Source organism: Oryctolagus cuniculus, chromosome 16, assembly GCF_964237555.1.
Source record: "Oryctolagus cuniculus chromosome 16, mOryCun1.1, whole genome shotgun sequence".
Lineage (NCBI taxonomy): Eukaryota > Metazoa > Chordata > Mammalia > Lagomorpha > Leporidae > Oryctolagus > Oryctolagus cuniculus.
In genome coordinates, this window is record NC_091447.1 from 43,747,991 (window position 1) to 43,763,134 (window position 15,144).

At 44.5% G+C, this 15,144-nt stretch overlaps 1 protein-coding gene across 9 annotated transcripts in view; it reads right to left on the minus strand.

Annotated features, from left to right (window-relative positions):
* Positions 1 to 15,144, minus strand: part of AKAP9 (A-kinase anchoring protein 9) — a 166,566-nt gene that overhangs the window by 136,053 nt on the left and 15,369 nt on the right. For all 9 annotated transcript variants that reach the window (NM_001375381.1, NM_001082351.2, XM_051852748.2 and 6 more), the window contains 1 exon segment: positions 1,273 to 1,527. In NM_001375381.1, the coding sequence (NP_001362310.1) occupies positions 1,273 to 1,527 (255 nt within the window).

The window sequence follows — 15,144 nt, forward strand, 5'->3', positions numbered from 1 at the left end:
GAAACAGTAAAGGCTGGGCCAGACCAAAGCTAGGAGCCTGAAATTCAACCCGAGTTTCTCACGTGGTTGTCAGGAACCCAAGTACTTTCGTCATCACCTGCTGCCTCCTAGGATGCACATTAGCAAAAAGCTGGGTTCAAGGCTGGTGCCGCGGCTCAACAGGCTAATCCTCCGCCTAGCGGCGCCGGCACACCGGGTTCTAGTCCCGGTCGGGGCGCCGGATTCTGTCCCGCTTGCCCCTCTTCCAGGCCAGTTCTCTGCTGTGGCCAGGGAGTGCAGTGGAGGATGGCCCAAGTACTTGGGCCCTGCACCCCATGGGAGACCAGGAGAAGCACCTGGCTCTTGCCATCGGATCAGCGTGGTGCACTGGCCGCAGCGCACCAGCCGCGCCGGCCATTGGAGGGTGAACCAACGGCAAAGGAAGACCTCTCTCTCTCTCACTGTCCACTCTGCCTGTCAAAAAAAAAAAAAAAAAAAAAAAGCTGGGTTCAGAAGCAGAGCTGGGACTCGAACCCAGGCACTCCTATTTGGGACGCAGCCATCTGAAGCAGCCTCAACCACTATACCAAACGCCTGCCCCCTCCATCTCTTTATCTTGGAATATTACATCACTGAGCATGGAACTAAGATTCACTGAGAACCTAACACAGGCCAAGTGCAACCTCCAACCCCTCACCATTACCACCACAATATCCTTACCACCACTTACAATCAAATTACCTAGAGTTTCAGGATTACAGCACATTGTTCCCTGCCTTTGCAAATGCTGTTTATTCTGCACAAAGACTGCTTCCCCAACTTCCTTGCCTCTAGCTAGCTTCAACTCATACTTCAAAGCTCAGTTCTCTTATCCCTTCCTCACCATCTTTCTGAATAGCATTTGACAGGCTTGCTTGGGCACTTCCCCACACTTCAGAGTGCAACATGCATGGCTGCAAACATAGCTCCAATCAGAATACACTGCATATCTTCACATTTGCCTCTGGAGTAATGATTTCCTTAAAGGGTAGAGCCTGTCATACTCATCTTTGTATAGCAGGTGTTCAATCCTTGGTGTATCACAGTTGCTCAATAAATGCTTGTTGAATTAAGCACACAAAACTCTTCCAGAGGTTCCTGAATGTTTTCGGCATGACTACATAGTTACCAATGAAACTTTTAAAAGGACACAATAATCATGAAATGAAATCGCAGAGGGTGCTCGTGATTACTGTCATCCTAACTGCCTTCCATTTACAACAACCATGTTTACAAATCCGGACGGTCACTCACTTCAGCAGAGACCTGCTTGGCCTTGATTATCTCCCCACTGTGCAGAGTTCGGCTCTCTGTGGATTCAGGAGTCCCCGTGGGTCCCACTCCCTGACAACTGTTCATGCGCTTCTCCTCTCTCTGTGGCTGGTCGACGTTCAGGCCATCGTACGCTGACACGTCCTGTTTACTGCTTAAGGTCTTCCTCTTTTTTTTCTGCTTCTTGGTAGGATTCTGCCCATCAGATTGAGCTTTTCTTTGTCGAAACTGGGCAAGCTACAGAAAAAAGAAAATTGCTGTTATTGTCTGTGGGGAGCAACTGGAAGCAACTCGGACTAGACTAAGTTACTGGAATTAAGACTTATTCTATGCATCTGCTCTCCCACAATATGGCGCTGGGAGAGGAGAAAACAGCTTCTACACAGCTGCCTCCAGTTCAACCAATAAACAGCAGGACCTGCTCCTGATTGGAGGAGAGCAGTGTACTCGGCGTGTGGGTAGCAGAGTTGGGATTGGTGGAAGAGGACTATAAAGGAGGAGAGAGACAACATGCACCGGGAACATCTATCTGAAGGAACACCTGTGCAGCCCCCGAGAGAGCCGGCCGGCCGGCGGTGTGCCGCTCCCCCGCGGAAGTGGGGAAAGTGGCTAGGGGGAACCGCCCTTCCACGGAGGTGGAAGGGTCGGTAGCCAACCCGGGAAGGACCAGCAGCCAACCCGGGAAGAACCAGCAGCCAACCCGGGAAGAACCAGCAGCAAACCCGGGGAGGGCCGAGCAGACAAAAGAACAGCGCAGGGTCCTGTGTCGTTCCTCCACGAAGACGGGGAGCGACATAATGGTGCCGTGACTCGGATAGGAAGCCTAGGCAGGGTTTAGTGTCGTTCCTCCATGAAGAGGGGGAGCAACAATTGTCAAAAGATAATTTTCTTTTATTGCCACTGTGGGAAAAAAAAAAGCAGCTTTGGGGGTACTTTCTTTAAAAGATCAAACTATCTCTAAATAAAAATGATGATAAAATAAGAACAACTGTTACAGTCTTTAAAATAAGGATGAAGTTTAGATTGCAAAAGAATATGATTAGATTCCAAAGAAACTAGGTATTTCTGAAAGAAAGTACTGAAATTTCAAGAGGTTAGAATTGAAAATGTCATTCCTGAAACAAAGAAAATTATCCCATAGTCAGGCAGAATCATGGAAAATAAGAACTCCCATTCACTATTTGATGAGAGTACAATCATTAGACTTTAGATTACATGAAAATTACACACACACACACACAAATGCAGCTCCTAATGCACTTGCTTTGTAGGATTTCTGGGACCTCTACTACTTAATACTGAAGAAAATAAGCCCATGAGAAAACATTTTGCTATCCATATGGTCAATGAGGCTTTTTAATAACAGGACAAAAATAGAAGTAACTTAAATATATCAAACGGTAGTGTTTTCCAACACTTAATTATTGGCATACATCATCAGGATTTCTGCCATATCCTTAGAGCTACCTCTATGTATCATTTATTTAACAACGTTTTACCCAATATATTTTCCTTATTTTAAAAACTTTTTTATTTATTTGAAAGGCAGACTTACAGAGAGAGAGAGAGGGCAAGACAGAGACTGAGAGATCTTCCACCCACTGATTTAATCCTCCAAATGGCCTCAACGGCCACAGCTGGGCTGATCCAAAGCCAGGAGCCAGTAGCTTCTTCCAGGTCTCCCAGGCAGGTGCAAGGGCCCAAGCACTGGGCCTCTGCTGCTTTCCCGCGCCATTAGCAGGAAGTTGGACAGGAAATGAGAAGCTGTGACTCGAACCAGTTCCCATGTGGGATGCTGGCTCTGTAGGTAAAGGCTTAACTTACTATACCACAGTGCCAGCCCCTAAAAATGTAATTAAAAAGGCAATTTTCAGTCCTCAGTCTAATATCACTTAGGATTTTTTTTAAAAAAAGTAAACAAACTGGGGCCAGCGCTGTGGCACAGCGCTGTGGCCTGAAGCAGTGGCATCTCATATGGGCACCAGTTCTAGTCCCGGATGCTCCTCTTCCAATCCAGCTCTCTGCTGTTGCCTGGGAAAGCAGTAGAAGATGGTCCAAGACCCTGGGCCTCTGCACCCACGTGGGAGACCCGGAGGAAGCTCCTGGCTCCTGGTTTCAGATTGGCGCAGCTCCAGCCATTGGGGCCATCTGGGGAGTGAACCATCAGATGAAGACCTCTCTCTATATATATACCTCTTTTAAATAAATAAAAAATAAATCTTAATAAATAAAAATAAAAAGTAAACAAAAAATGATTACTAAAATTTTTGTTAGATTTTGATGAAGGCCGTGAGAGAAATACACAAATGTTAAAGGATGTTAAGGTTATATGAGAATGAAACAGACTGGAGCCGGTGCTGTGGCATAGGTTAGGTCTCCACCTGCAGTGTCAGCATCCCATATGAGTGCCAGTTCAAGTCCTGGCTGTTCCAGTTTTAATCCAGCTCCCTGTTAATGACCTGGGAAAGTAGCGGAAGATGCCCCAAGTCCTTGGGTCCCTGCACCCATGTGAGAGACCCAGAAGAAGCTCCTGGCTTCAGCTGGGCCCAGCCTTTGTGGCATTTGGGAAGTAAAACAGCAGACAAAAAAATCTCTTTCCCTTCCAAATAAATAAATCTTTAAGAAAAGAAACAAAATTTGCCTATCATAAGCAGGTGAACTAAAAGAAAACTGCAAAAGAGGAATACACTCCTGTATTACTCCCGTGTTAGTATTTTTAAAAAGGATTCACTGTCATCAGCTCAGTGCTGCCTGAGTATGTAATGCACACTTCTGATTTTAGATAGTCATGAGATACCCCGGCCTATGTTAAAGAACATAGGACACAGGAGTGAGTTCGGCCTAGCTGTTCAGATGTTGGTTAAGACTTTGTGTCCTGGGGCCAGCACTGTGGCGTAGTGGGTAAAGCCGCCGCATGCAGTGCCGGCATCCCATATGGGCCCCGGTTTGAGTCCCAGCTGCTCCACTTCCGATCCAGCTCTCTGCTATGGCCTGGGAAACCAGTAGAAGATGGTCCAAGTCCTTGGGCCCCTGCACCCAGGTGGGAAGACCTGGAGGGAGCTCCTGGCTCCTGCTTTCGGATAGGCGCAGCTCCAGCCATTGCAGCCAATTGGGGAGTGAAGCAGCAGATGGAAGACCTCTCTTTCTATCTCTCTTTCTCTGTGTGTAACTCTGACTTTCAAATAAATAAATAAATCTTTAAAAAAAAAAGGGGGGGGGGCGGCTGTGTCCTGTATCAGAGTGCCTGGGATCAAATGCTGGCTCCAGTTCCTGGGGTTCTGCCACCAATGTGGGAGGTCCCACTGAATTCCTGGCTCCTGGCATTGGCCCTGCTGGTCACTGTGGGCATTTTGGAGAGTGAACCAGCAGAGGGAAACCCTCTCTTTCTCTTCCTCTCAAACACAAAAATTTAAAAAGATGAATGTAAGCTATTATTGCTAATAAAGATGTCCATGATACAGTAGCAGGTCTATAGTACAATATAATCTATTTTTTTATGAAAGGAAAACTATGTGTACCCCTTCTAGCAGAGACAAAGCAGGCTGCATTGTAATTACACTGTATTCATAGGAACAATAAATTCTGGAAGACTATAGCAGTAGCAACATTAGTAGACCTCTGGAATTGAGAATACAGGTGTTTTTGCCTTTGATCATTTGGAAATTTCCTTTTTTAATGCAATACATTTTCCAACTTGAATATGAAGCAACTAATAATTACTTATTCCTAATTTAAGCATTTTATTGTTCTAAGATTAGAGAAACAAAAGAATAACTATAAGACCCTTTGTGTCTTCAAAAGAGAAAATATACTGCTAGAATTACAACTATTAATTAAGTCAATTGCAAAGATGGCCAGTAAACTTATAATACTGCAGGATTTCAATTTTTTTTGCATCAAAAATTGTCTTTTAATTCCATCATTCCACAAACTCCTTAAAGCAACTCATAGCTAATCACTAGTCTTGCAGAATATAAAGTTATATCACATTTAATTTTTTTTCGAGTTATTTAGCAATAACCTTGTTATTCTACATCTTGTCTGCTTTTAAGGAACAGGTGCAAGACCAGTTGCCTCCATTTATACAGGATTAAGCTGCTGGAATGCATTTATACTACTGTGGAGGAGGGCAGGTTCATTCTTAAAAATAAACCAACTGGAATGCTATTGAATGTATTATCTGCAAATAGAATCAGAAGTCTAGGCACATCATTTAAAAAGAAAAGACTCCTTGGAGGGAATGTAAAACCAAAGAATAATGACAGTCTTGATGTGTGTATTCAATTTCAGAAACTTCTTAAAATCCCATGTTCTTTGCATTAAAAAATATATTAGGATATAGGCCGGTGCCGCAGCTCACTAGGCTAATCCTCCGCCTTGCGGCACTGGCACACTAGGTTCTAGTCCCGGTTGGGACACCAGATTCTGTCCTGGTTGCCCCTCTTCCAGGCCAGCTCTCTGCTGTGGCCCGGGAGTGCAGTGGAGGATGGCCCAAGTACTTGGGCCCTGCACCCCATGGGAGACCAGGAGAAGTACCTGGCTCCTGCCATCGGATCAGTGCGGTGCGCCAGCCATGGCGGCCACTGGAGGGTGAACCAACGGCAAAGGAAGACCTTTCTCTCTGTCTGTCTCTCTCTCACTGTCCACTCTGCCTTTCAAAAAAAAAAAAACATATATATATATATATTAGGATATAGCTGAGTAAAGTGAAGATTTTTTTTTAAATTCCAATTGTTAGGTCATATTAATACATGCAATATATATTACATAGTATTATATATTATATAACTTATTATATATTATATAATGCTATATTAAATATATTAATATATTTAATATTTAATCAGTTGTACACATGACAAGAGAAAAACAAAATTTCTGCATTAGACAAAGTTTGATTTTAAAGTTATGAGACAATAATATCATTACTAAATGAATCCAGATTAAAAAGATAAGAGATAGGCCAGCCACGGCTCAACAGGCTAATCCTCCACCTGTGGCGCTGGCACACCGGGTTCTAGTCCCGGTCGGGGCACCGGATTCTGTCCAGGTTGCCCCTCTTCCAGGCCAGCTCTCTGCTATGGCCAGGGAGTGCAGTGGAGGATGGCCCAAGTCCTTGGGCCCTGTACCCGCCTGGGAGACCAGGAGAAGCACCTGGCTCCTGGCTTCGGATCAGCGCGGTGCGCCAGCCGCAGCGCAAATGGGGTGTGAACCAACGGTAAAGGAAGACTTTTCTGTCTCTCTCTCTCACTGTCCACTCTGCCTATAAAAAAAAAAGAAAAAAAAAGATAAAATGTGGAAAGTTAGGGCCAGCATTGTGGCGCAGCAGGTTAAGTGATGCCACATCCCATATGGGCACCAGTTCAAGACCCAGCTGTTCCACTTCTGATTCAGCTCCCTGCTAATGTACACGAGAAAGCAGAGGAGGATGGCGCAAATCCTTGTGCCCCTGCTCTCATGTATGAGGCCCAGAAGAAGCTCCAGGTTCCTGGCTTCAGTCTAGCCAAGCCCCAACCATTTGGGGAGTAAACCAGAGGATGGAAGAGCTCTCTGTCTCTCCTCCTAATTCTGCCTTTCAAATAAATAAATCTTAAAAAAAAAAAAAAGTGTAAGCCGGCGCCGTGGCTCAATAGGCTAATCCTCCACCTTGCAGCACCGGCACACAGGGTTCTAGTCCCGGTTGGGGCGCCGGATTCTGTCCCGGTTGCCCCTCCGGATTCTGTCCCGGTTGCCCCTCTTCCAGGCCAGCTCTCTGCTATGGCCAGGGAGTGCAGTGGAGGATGGCCCAGGTGCTTGGGCCCTGCACCCCATGGGAGACCAGGAAAAGCACCTGGCTCCTGGCTCCTGCCATCAGATCAGCGCGATGCGCCGGCTGCAGCGACGGCCATTGGAGGGTGATCCAACGGCAAAGGAAGACCTTTCTCTCTCTGTCTCTCTCTCTCACTGTCCACTCTGCCTGTCAAAAAAAAAAAAAAAAAAGTGTAATGTTCCTATTGTAGTGCTAAGAATAAATCAGAACGAATCACTTATAAGGTCATAAAATTGCCAAGACATTATTTTAAGCCTAATACCTAAGACTATATGACATCATATTATTTTTTTTTTTTCAGAAGAATTCATCAGAAGTTAGGCTTCAAGAGGGTAAAGATTTTTGTTTTCTTCACTTCTATAAGTATTCAAAGGCTAGAACAATACTCAATAAACAGATGTTGAGTTAAAAGTAGCTTATTTTTTATGAAAAAAAGAAAAGTTATGAGTATGAAATAACTTTAAAAGCATTCTATAGAACCTGAGAACTAAGATGATAACAGGTGTATCTAATGCTATTGTATCACAAAGTTTCACCATTTCAGAATTAAAGTGAACAATTGTCTAGTTACTAAATGAATTAAGATACAAAAACAATCCCTCTCAGTACAAATTCCCTCCTCCAAAGTCAAAACAAAACTTAAGTTCTTAGAAAAATAAAAGCACAATAGTTTTTTCTTAAAAAAAAAAAAGATTTATTTATTTGAAAGTCAGAGTTAGAGAGGGGGCAGACAGAGATCTTCCATCAGCTGGCTGGCTCCACAACAGGCCACTGCTGGGTCCAGGCTGATGCCAGGAGCTTCATCCAGGTCTCCCAGGTAGGTAGCAGGGGCCCAAACACTTGGGCTGTCTTTCACTACTTTCCCAGGTCCAGGGAGCTGGACTGGAAGTGGAGCAGTCATGACACGAACCGGTGCCCATACTGGATGCTGGTGTCCCAGGCAGCGCCTTAACAGCTATGCCCAACATGGGCCCCTATAATGGCTTTTTAGTAAGAGCTCTGTTGTGCAAAAACAAGACAGTAGGAACAAGATCACATCATACATCCAATTTCTTATAGCTGTTTAGGCTTTTTTATTGTTTTAAAATCTTATTTATTGGCCGGCGCCGTGGCTCAATAGGCTAATCCTCCACCTGCGGTGCCGGCACACGGGGTTCTAGTCCTGGTCGGGGCGCCGGATTCTGTCCCGGTTGCCCCTCTTCCAGTCCAGCTCTCTGCTGTGGCCTGGGAGTGCAGGTGCTTGGGCCCTGCACCCGCATGGGAGACCAGCAGAAGTACCTGACTCCTGGCTTCGGATCAGCGCAGTGCGCTGGCCGCAGCAGCCACTGGAGGGTGAACCAACGGTAAAGAAGAATTTTCTCTGTCTCTCTCTCTCACTGTCCACTCTGCCTGTCAAAAAAAAAAAAAAAATTCTTATTTATTTGAAAGGCAGAGAGGGAAAACTCCCATCTGCTGGTTTACTACCCAAATGCCCACAATGGCCAGGGCTGGGCCAGGCAAAAGCTAGGAGCTAGGAATCCAAACCAGGCTTCCCACAAGGGTGGCAGGGACCCAACAGCTTCAGTCATTGCAACTGCCTCCCAGGGTGCACAGTAGCTGGAAACAGTAATGAGAGCAGAGTCAGGACTTAACTCAAGCACTGATACGTGATATGTGCTACAACTGGCATCTAAACTGCTGGGCCAAATGCCTACCCCTAAACTATTTTTATTTCCAATCTGAAAAATGGCAAGCTAACAGGTAAGCAAAAAAATCCTACACAATTCAGTAATCGTCTGTTACTGAAATGATGCACTTTAAATGACTGAGAAAACATTTATTCTAAAACATGCGGAAAATTCAGACTACAGCCATCTGTGTTTGTCATTTGGAAGCCAATAATAAAAATGTTAACATATGTAGTCACAGAAATAGCTGCAAGATTTACTGGAATGATATTATGTCCATATACACGTGTCTTTCAAAATTGGTTCAGATCCCAAGCAAATGTCTTATCAGAACATCAATCAATGACATAAATAATTCATTCCTTAAATTCAAAGTTTATAAATCACTACCAATAAAACAACAAATTTATATAATGTGTAAAAAGATGCTATGTTTCTATAATGGCACTCCAAAAGATGACTAATTGGAATTTTTTCAGTGCTTTACACATTCAATGAGTGCTTACTATGTGCCATGCATGTGCTAGACATGAGTAAGAATACACAGAATGTTAACAGGACTTTTTAGTCTAGGCCAGTCTATTAGCTCGTTGTGTGAGACATAAATGAGGTGAAAGAACACAGTTTCATAAACTCAACAGTCCCAAGTATGTATTAAAAGAGATGGTATGAGATCGCCTCCTGTCCCAAAATTCCAAAAGGAGGCTTTAGAAAGAGTTATGGTTGCAGAGCTTTTTATTTTATTTTTTATTTTTTGACAGGCAGAGTTAGAGAGAGAGAGAGGTCTTCCCTCAGTTGGTTCACCCCCCAAATGGCTCCTACGGCCGGTGCTGTGCCGATGCGAAGCCAGGAGCTTCTCCTGGTCTCCCATGCAGGTGCAGGGCCCAAGCACTTGGGCCATCCTCCACTGCCTTCTCGGGCCACAGCAGAGAGCTGGACTGGAAAGAGGGGCAACCGGGACAGAACCTGGCACCCCAACCGGGACTAGAACCCGGGGTGCTGGCACTGCAGGCGGAGGATTAGCCAGGTGAGCCACGGCGCCGGCGGTTGCAGAGGTTTTTACCTGTGATGGAAACAACTTGGTATATGTCAGGAAGCAAGTAGTCATTCATCTACCCCACAAGTATTTATTGACTATCATGTTCCCAGCCATGTTAGGGCAGGAGGTGTAGTGATGGATAAAACATGTACAAATCTTACCCCTATGACTGTAATTCATGCAGGAAAAATAAACAAACATAAAAAACAAAGTATATCCTTTCAAGCGATTACAAAAATGCTTCAAGAAGTATAGGTATTAAGAGAGCCAATAACTGGTGATGTGGGAAGAGGTCAAGGAATACTGGGGAAAAAAAATGCAGGCTTTGGGGACGGTGTTGTGGTGCAGTGAGTTAAGCTGCTACCTGCAACACTGGCATCCCATAAGGGCACTGGTTTGAGTCCTGGCTGCTCTACTTCTGATCCCGCTCTATGCTAATGCACCTGGGAAAGCAGAAGATGGCCCAACAGCTTGGGTCCCTGCACCCACAGGGGAGACCCAGATGGAGTTCCTGGCTCCTGGCTTCAACCTGGCCTCGCCTTGGCAGTTGTGACTATTTGAGGAATGAACCAGCAGATGGAAGATCTGTCTCTTACTGTAACTCTTCCTTTTAAATAAATAAATAAATCTTAAAAAAAAAGGTATGATCTGAGGTGAATGAATATGAATAAATTACCCAAGATCATAATCAGTAATTAGCAAAATAGAACAGAATATCTGACCTCAAACCCAACTTTTTCAGTTCTACCAATCTGCGTCCTCTGTACACTCTCAGCTCTCTTCCTTTCTTCATTTCTCACTACATCTCACAATCCTGGAACATTAACTTTAAAGATATGAACAAATGAAACCACCAAGCTGACAAGAACTTTTATTTTGACAAAACTGGAGAGAAAATAAAACCAACGTAACACCACAAACTTTCCCAAAGATCAGGTTACAAAATATTTTTAAATGTGTTTCCTAGTCTCCGGTGTTCAAAATAGGTCTAAGTAGGGCTACTTCCTATATTTTTACTGTAGAAAATTTAATAAATACTAATTAATTCTAATTATGGTGACTATCTGTACTGGTCAGTGCTGCCTTCAAACCTTTTTATTATTCCTTAGTGAATGATAAACTATTACAACAAAACTCCAGCAACTTAACTCTGGAAACAAAAAGATCACAACAGTGCACCTGAGGGTCACACGCACACAGAGCTGAAGCAGAGCAGCTGAAAGCTACGAAGACAAAAGCAGCACTTCAAGGATGTGCTGAAGCGCAATTTCCAGTGGTATCATAAAACAGCACCGCCAAGTGGACCTGAGGGTGGGGAAGACCACAGGATTCTACATTGCTGAGCCACAAAACCACTTACATCCTATCATCTCATTCAACGCAACATTTTTTTTTAAACATAGTTTTTGTAACACCTTCATGTCTGCAGCTTAAGGAATCATCTTAAAATTGCCTATTTTATTGTATTTCTTGGCCTGGCAGACAATGGGCAAAAATATTTGTTGAATTTCAAAAAGAATACAACTTACACATAATAGAGACTGTTGGGTGCACAGAGACTCTAATAAACTGGCTGTGACACTGGACAAGCCACTTACTCTTGGCCCAATTCAGTTAACTGTACAATGAGGAGACACATTAAGGATAGTTTGAGGTTCTGCCAGTTTTTAGAGTGTTTGAGAAATTTTTTCAATCATTCCCCTTCCTTTCTCTTCTCCCTAACCCCAATTATAAAGGAGAAAACCTAGAATTCTACCATACGAAAAGCTGATTCTTAGTTTTTCAAAAGAACAAGTCAATGAACAAATAAAGATGACACAGAATACAAAGGGAAATGATTCCACTATGGTGTTTAGAATGCGTCACTTCTAAGTATTCATTATGTTATTAATTAATGGAGTTCTATTATTGTTGTTCAAGAACAAGTAACTGGAAGCTCAGCTCTAGGAGAGCAGTGATTTTTAATCAAAATCAAAGCCCATGAACTCTAAGTCTAGAACAGTGGTTCTAGTGGTTGTACACAGACTCAATAAATACTTTTTAAGTAAAAGAAAAAAAGTTACTTCACAGAAAAGAGACATTATTCCTCAGCACAGAGTACCTGCACAGTCTCTTTAAAAAAAAAAGAAAAAAGAAATTAAGATGACGGAACAAGCCGGCGCCGCGGCTCACTAGGCTAATCCTCCGCCTAGCGGCGCCGGCACACCGGGTTCTAGTCCCGGTCGGGGCGCCGGATTCTGTCCCGGTTGCCCCTCTTCCAGGCCAGCTCTCTGCTGTGGCCAGGGAGTGCAGTGGAGGATGGCCCAGGTGCTTGGGCCCTGCACCCCATGGGAGACCAGGAAAAGCACCTGGCTCCTGGCTCCTGCCATCGGATCAGCGCGGTGCGCCGGCCGCGGCGGCCATTGGAGGGTGAACCAACGGCAAAAGGAAGACCTTTCTCTCTGTCTCTCTCTCTCACTGTCCACTCTGCCTGTCAAAATATCAAAAAAAAAAAAAAAAAAAAAAAAAAAAAAGATGATGGAACAGGCCCATGGTCATATTACTACACAATCATGCAACGTAATATTATGTAGTTGTCAAAAATGATGCTTTCAAAAAAACTAATGTGCAGAAATGTTTTCAACATAAAGCTGGATAAAAAAGAAAACAAAATTGCATACAGAATGTGATGCAAGTGGAGTTTAAAAATATACTTATACAGGAAGCAAAGAAACAACAAACCGTGAAACAATCAGACCATGGTGACTGTCGTCTTTGCAAGGTGCTCACTGCCTCCTTCTCCAGGTATGTAAGGACTATTCACTGATAAAATTATTAAGGGCCTCATGTTAATGCCACATACTTTTAAAAGTATATATTATACCCACACACCCACCAGAAACCTCATCGCCAAAGACAGACAAGCACTATTCGGATATTGCCACTTCTGCTTCATTTCTCTGTCACCTCAGTTATTGCTAATGCTGGATAGGGAGGGGGGCACTTTGCCCATAACCTTACCTAGTTTGGCCTATTATAAAATTCATCATCATTAAAAACAAACAAAAATAACCCTGCAGGGTTTACATGAAGGAGGATCCCTAAAGCACATCTCTGTAACAGACATCCTCTCTCGGCAGAATAAACACACGCCAGTTTACCATTAGAGGCTAGTTCGCTTATAATCTTGGATTATAATTGATTTCTTCTGATATATATATACAGTTTTTGCAGGAAATAGTAACAGAAAATAAAAGAACTGTTACAATTGGTCAGTTCAATGGTCCATAATGCCAGGGATCACTTAGGTGATAAAATCAGGCACATAATAAACACATACATAGCAGTTTGTCTTTTACCTCAGTCCCTCTTTCTACCTCATTTCTGACATGCTCACTACTTCTCAGGGACTGTGGAATCATGGGATCCCAATCCCTGCACATCTGTAATCCCTGGGTACATGCTGTGCATGAGAAGATAAACAAAAATCAACACAGTGACAGTGTATTTGTAACAGAGAAGAAAATGGAAACTACCGTTGTAGGAAATACTCACTGCAGGAGAGCAGACCCTGATAGCGGAATACTACGTTCTACATGACACTGAACAAAAAGTCATCACTGAAGACTACACACAGGATGACATCATTAAGTTCAAATCTAGAGGAGCCAGTGCTATGGTGTAGCAGGTAAAGCTGCTGCCTGGGGCGCCAGCACCCCTTATGGACACCAGGTAGGGTCCCAGCCGCTCCACTTCCAATCCAGCTCCCTGCTAATGAGCTTGGGAGCGCAGATGATGGCCGGAGTCCTTGGGCCACTGCACCCATGTGGGGGACCTAGAAGACCCAAGGCTTCTGGCTGAGTCCATCTAGCTCTGGCTGTTGCGGCCATTTGGGGAGTGAACCAGCTGATGGAAGTGCACCTCTCTGTCTCACCCTCGGACTCTCTGTAACTTTGCTTTTCAAATAAATAAATAAATAAGTCTTTAAAAGAAAATGTTCAAGGCCGGCGCCGCGGCTCACTAGGCTAATCCTCCGCCTAGCGGCGCCGGCACACCGGGTTCTAGTCCCGGTCGGGGCGCCGGATTCTGTCCCGGTTGCCCCTCTTCCAGGCCAGCCCTCTGCTGTGGCCAGGGAGTGCAGTGGAGGATGGCCCAGGTGCTTGGGCCCTGCACCCCATGGGAGACCAGGAAAAGCACCTGGCTCCTGGCTCCTGCCATCGGATCAGCGCGGTGCGCCGGCCGCAGCGCGCCAGCCGCGGCGGCCATTGGAGGGTGAACCAACGGCAAAGGAAGACCTTTCTCTCTGTCTCTCTCTCTCACTGTCCACTCTGCCTGTCAAAAAAAAAAAAAAAAAAAATGTTCAAATCAAGGAAAACAAACTGTTTATGTACACATAGGGGTGAGACTGGATGGGGAAAGGTTTCAGACATATTTATACATTTGTTTCTTAACCTAAGTAGAGAGTGTGCTTTTTATAATTAATCTTTGTATCTTCTATGTTTGTTTGTTTGTTTGTTTGTTTATTTATTTTCTGACAGGCAGAGTGGACAGTGAGAGAGAGAGAGAGACAGAGAGAAAGGTCTTCCTTTACTGTTGGTTCACCCTCCAGTGGCCGCTATGGCCGGCACACCGCGCTGATCCGAAGCCAGGAGCCAGGTGCTTCTCCTGGTCTCCCATGTGGGTGCAGGGCCCAAGCACTTGGGCCATTCTCCACTGCACTCCCGGGCCACAGCAGAGGGCTGGCCTGGAAGAGGGGCAACCAGGACAGAATCCGGTGCCCCGACCGGGACTAGAACCCGGTGTGCCGGCGCCGCAAGGCAGAGGATTAGCCTATTGAGCCGCGGCACCGGCCCTATGTATCTTTCATATATATTCTTTCCTGAGTGGAACATTAAAATATCTAAATGTTAAATATACCTTAAAGTACGCAGGGCTTCCTTCAGAGGGAACAAGCCAGTCCTCATAGCTCCTGCCACACGTAATGCTTCTGCCTCTCCCCTAACTCTTTGCTGAGAAGAATGGTAAGCCAATTAGATTCTTCCCTGGAATCAGGAAACAAAGATCTAGGAAAGCTGTCCAAAAAGACAGCATGGGAGAGAAATCTTATAAAAGGATTGTCAAATCACTGTGTGATACAATCATAAAAATGTACAGATACTCCCAAAATCACTACAAAAGGCAGTTTATAGGATCACCCCTCTAGACATGCTGCAGACAAGACATCTCTGAATCCAGTAAGCCCTTTTTCCTTTGAGCATTGAATCATTCTTGCTTCTTCATCTGCACACCAAGTAAAGTAGCTGCTGCCTCTTAGGTCATGACACACACTCACTCAGTGTTGAAGAATCACAGAGTGGCTA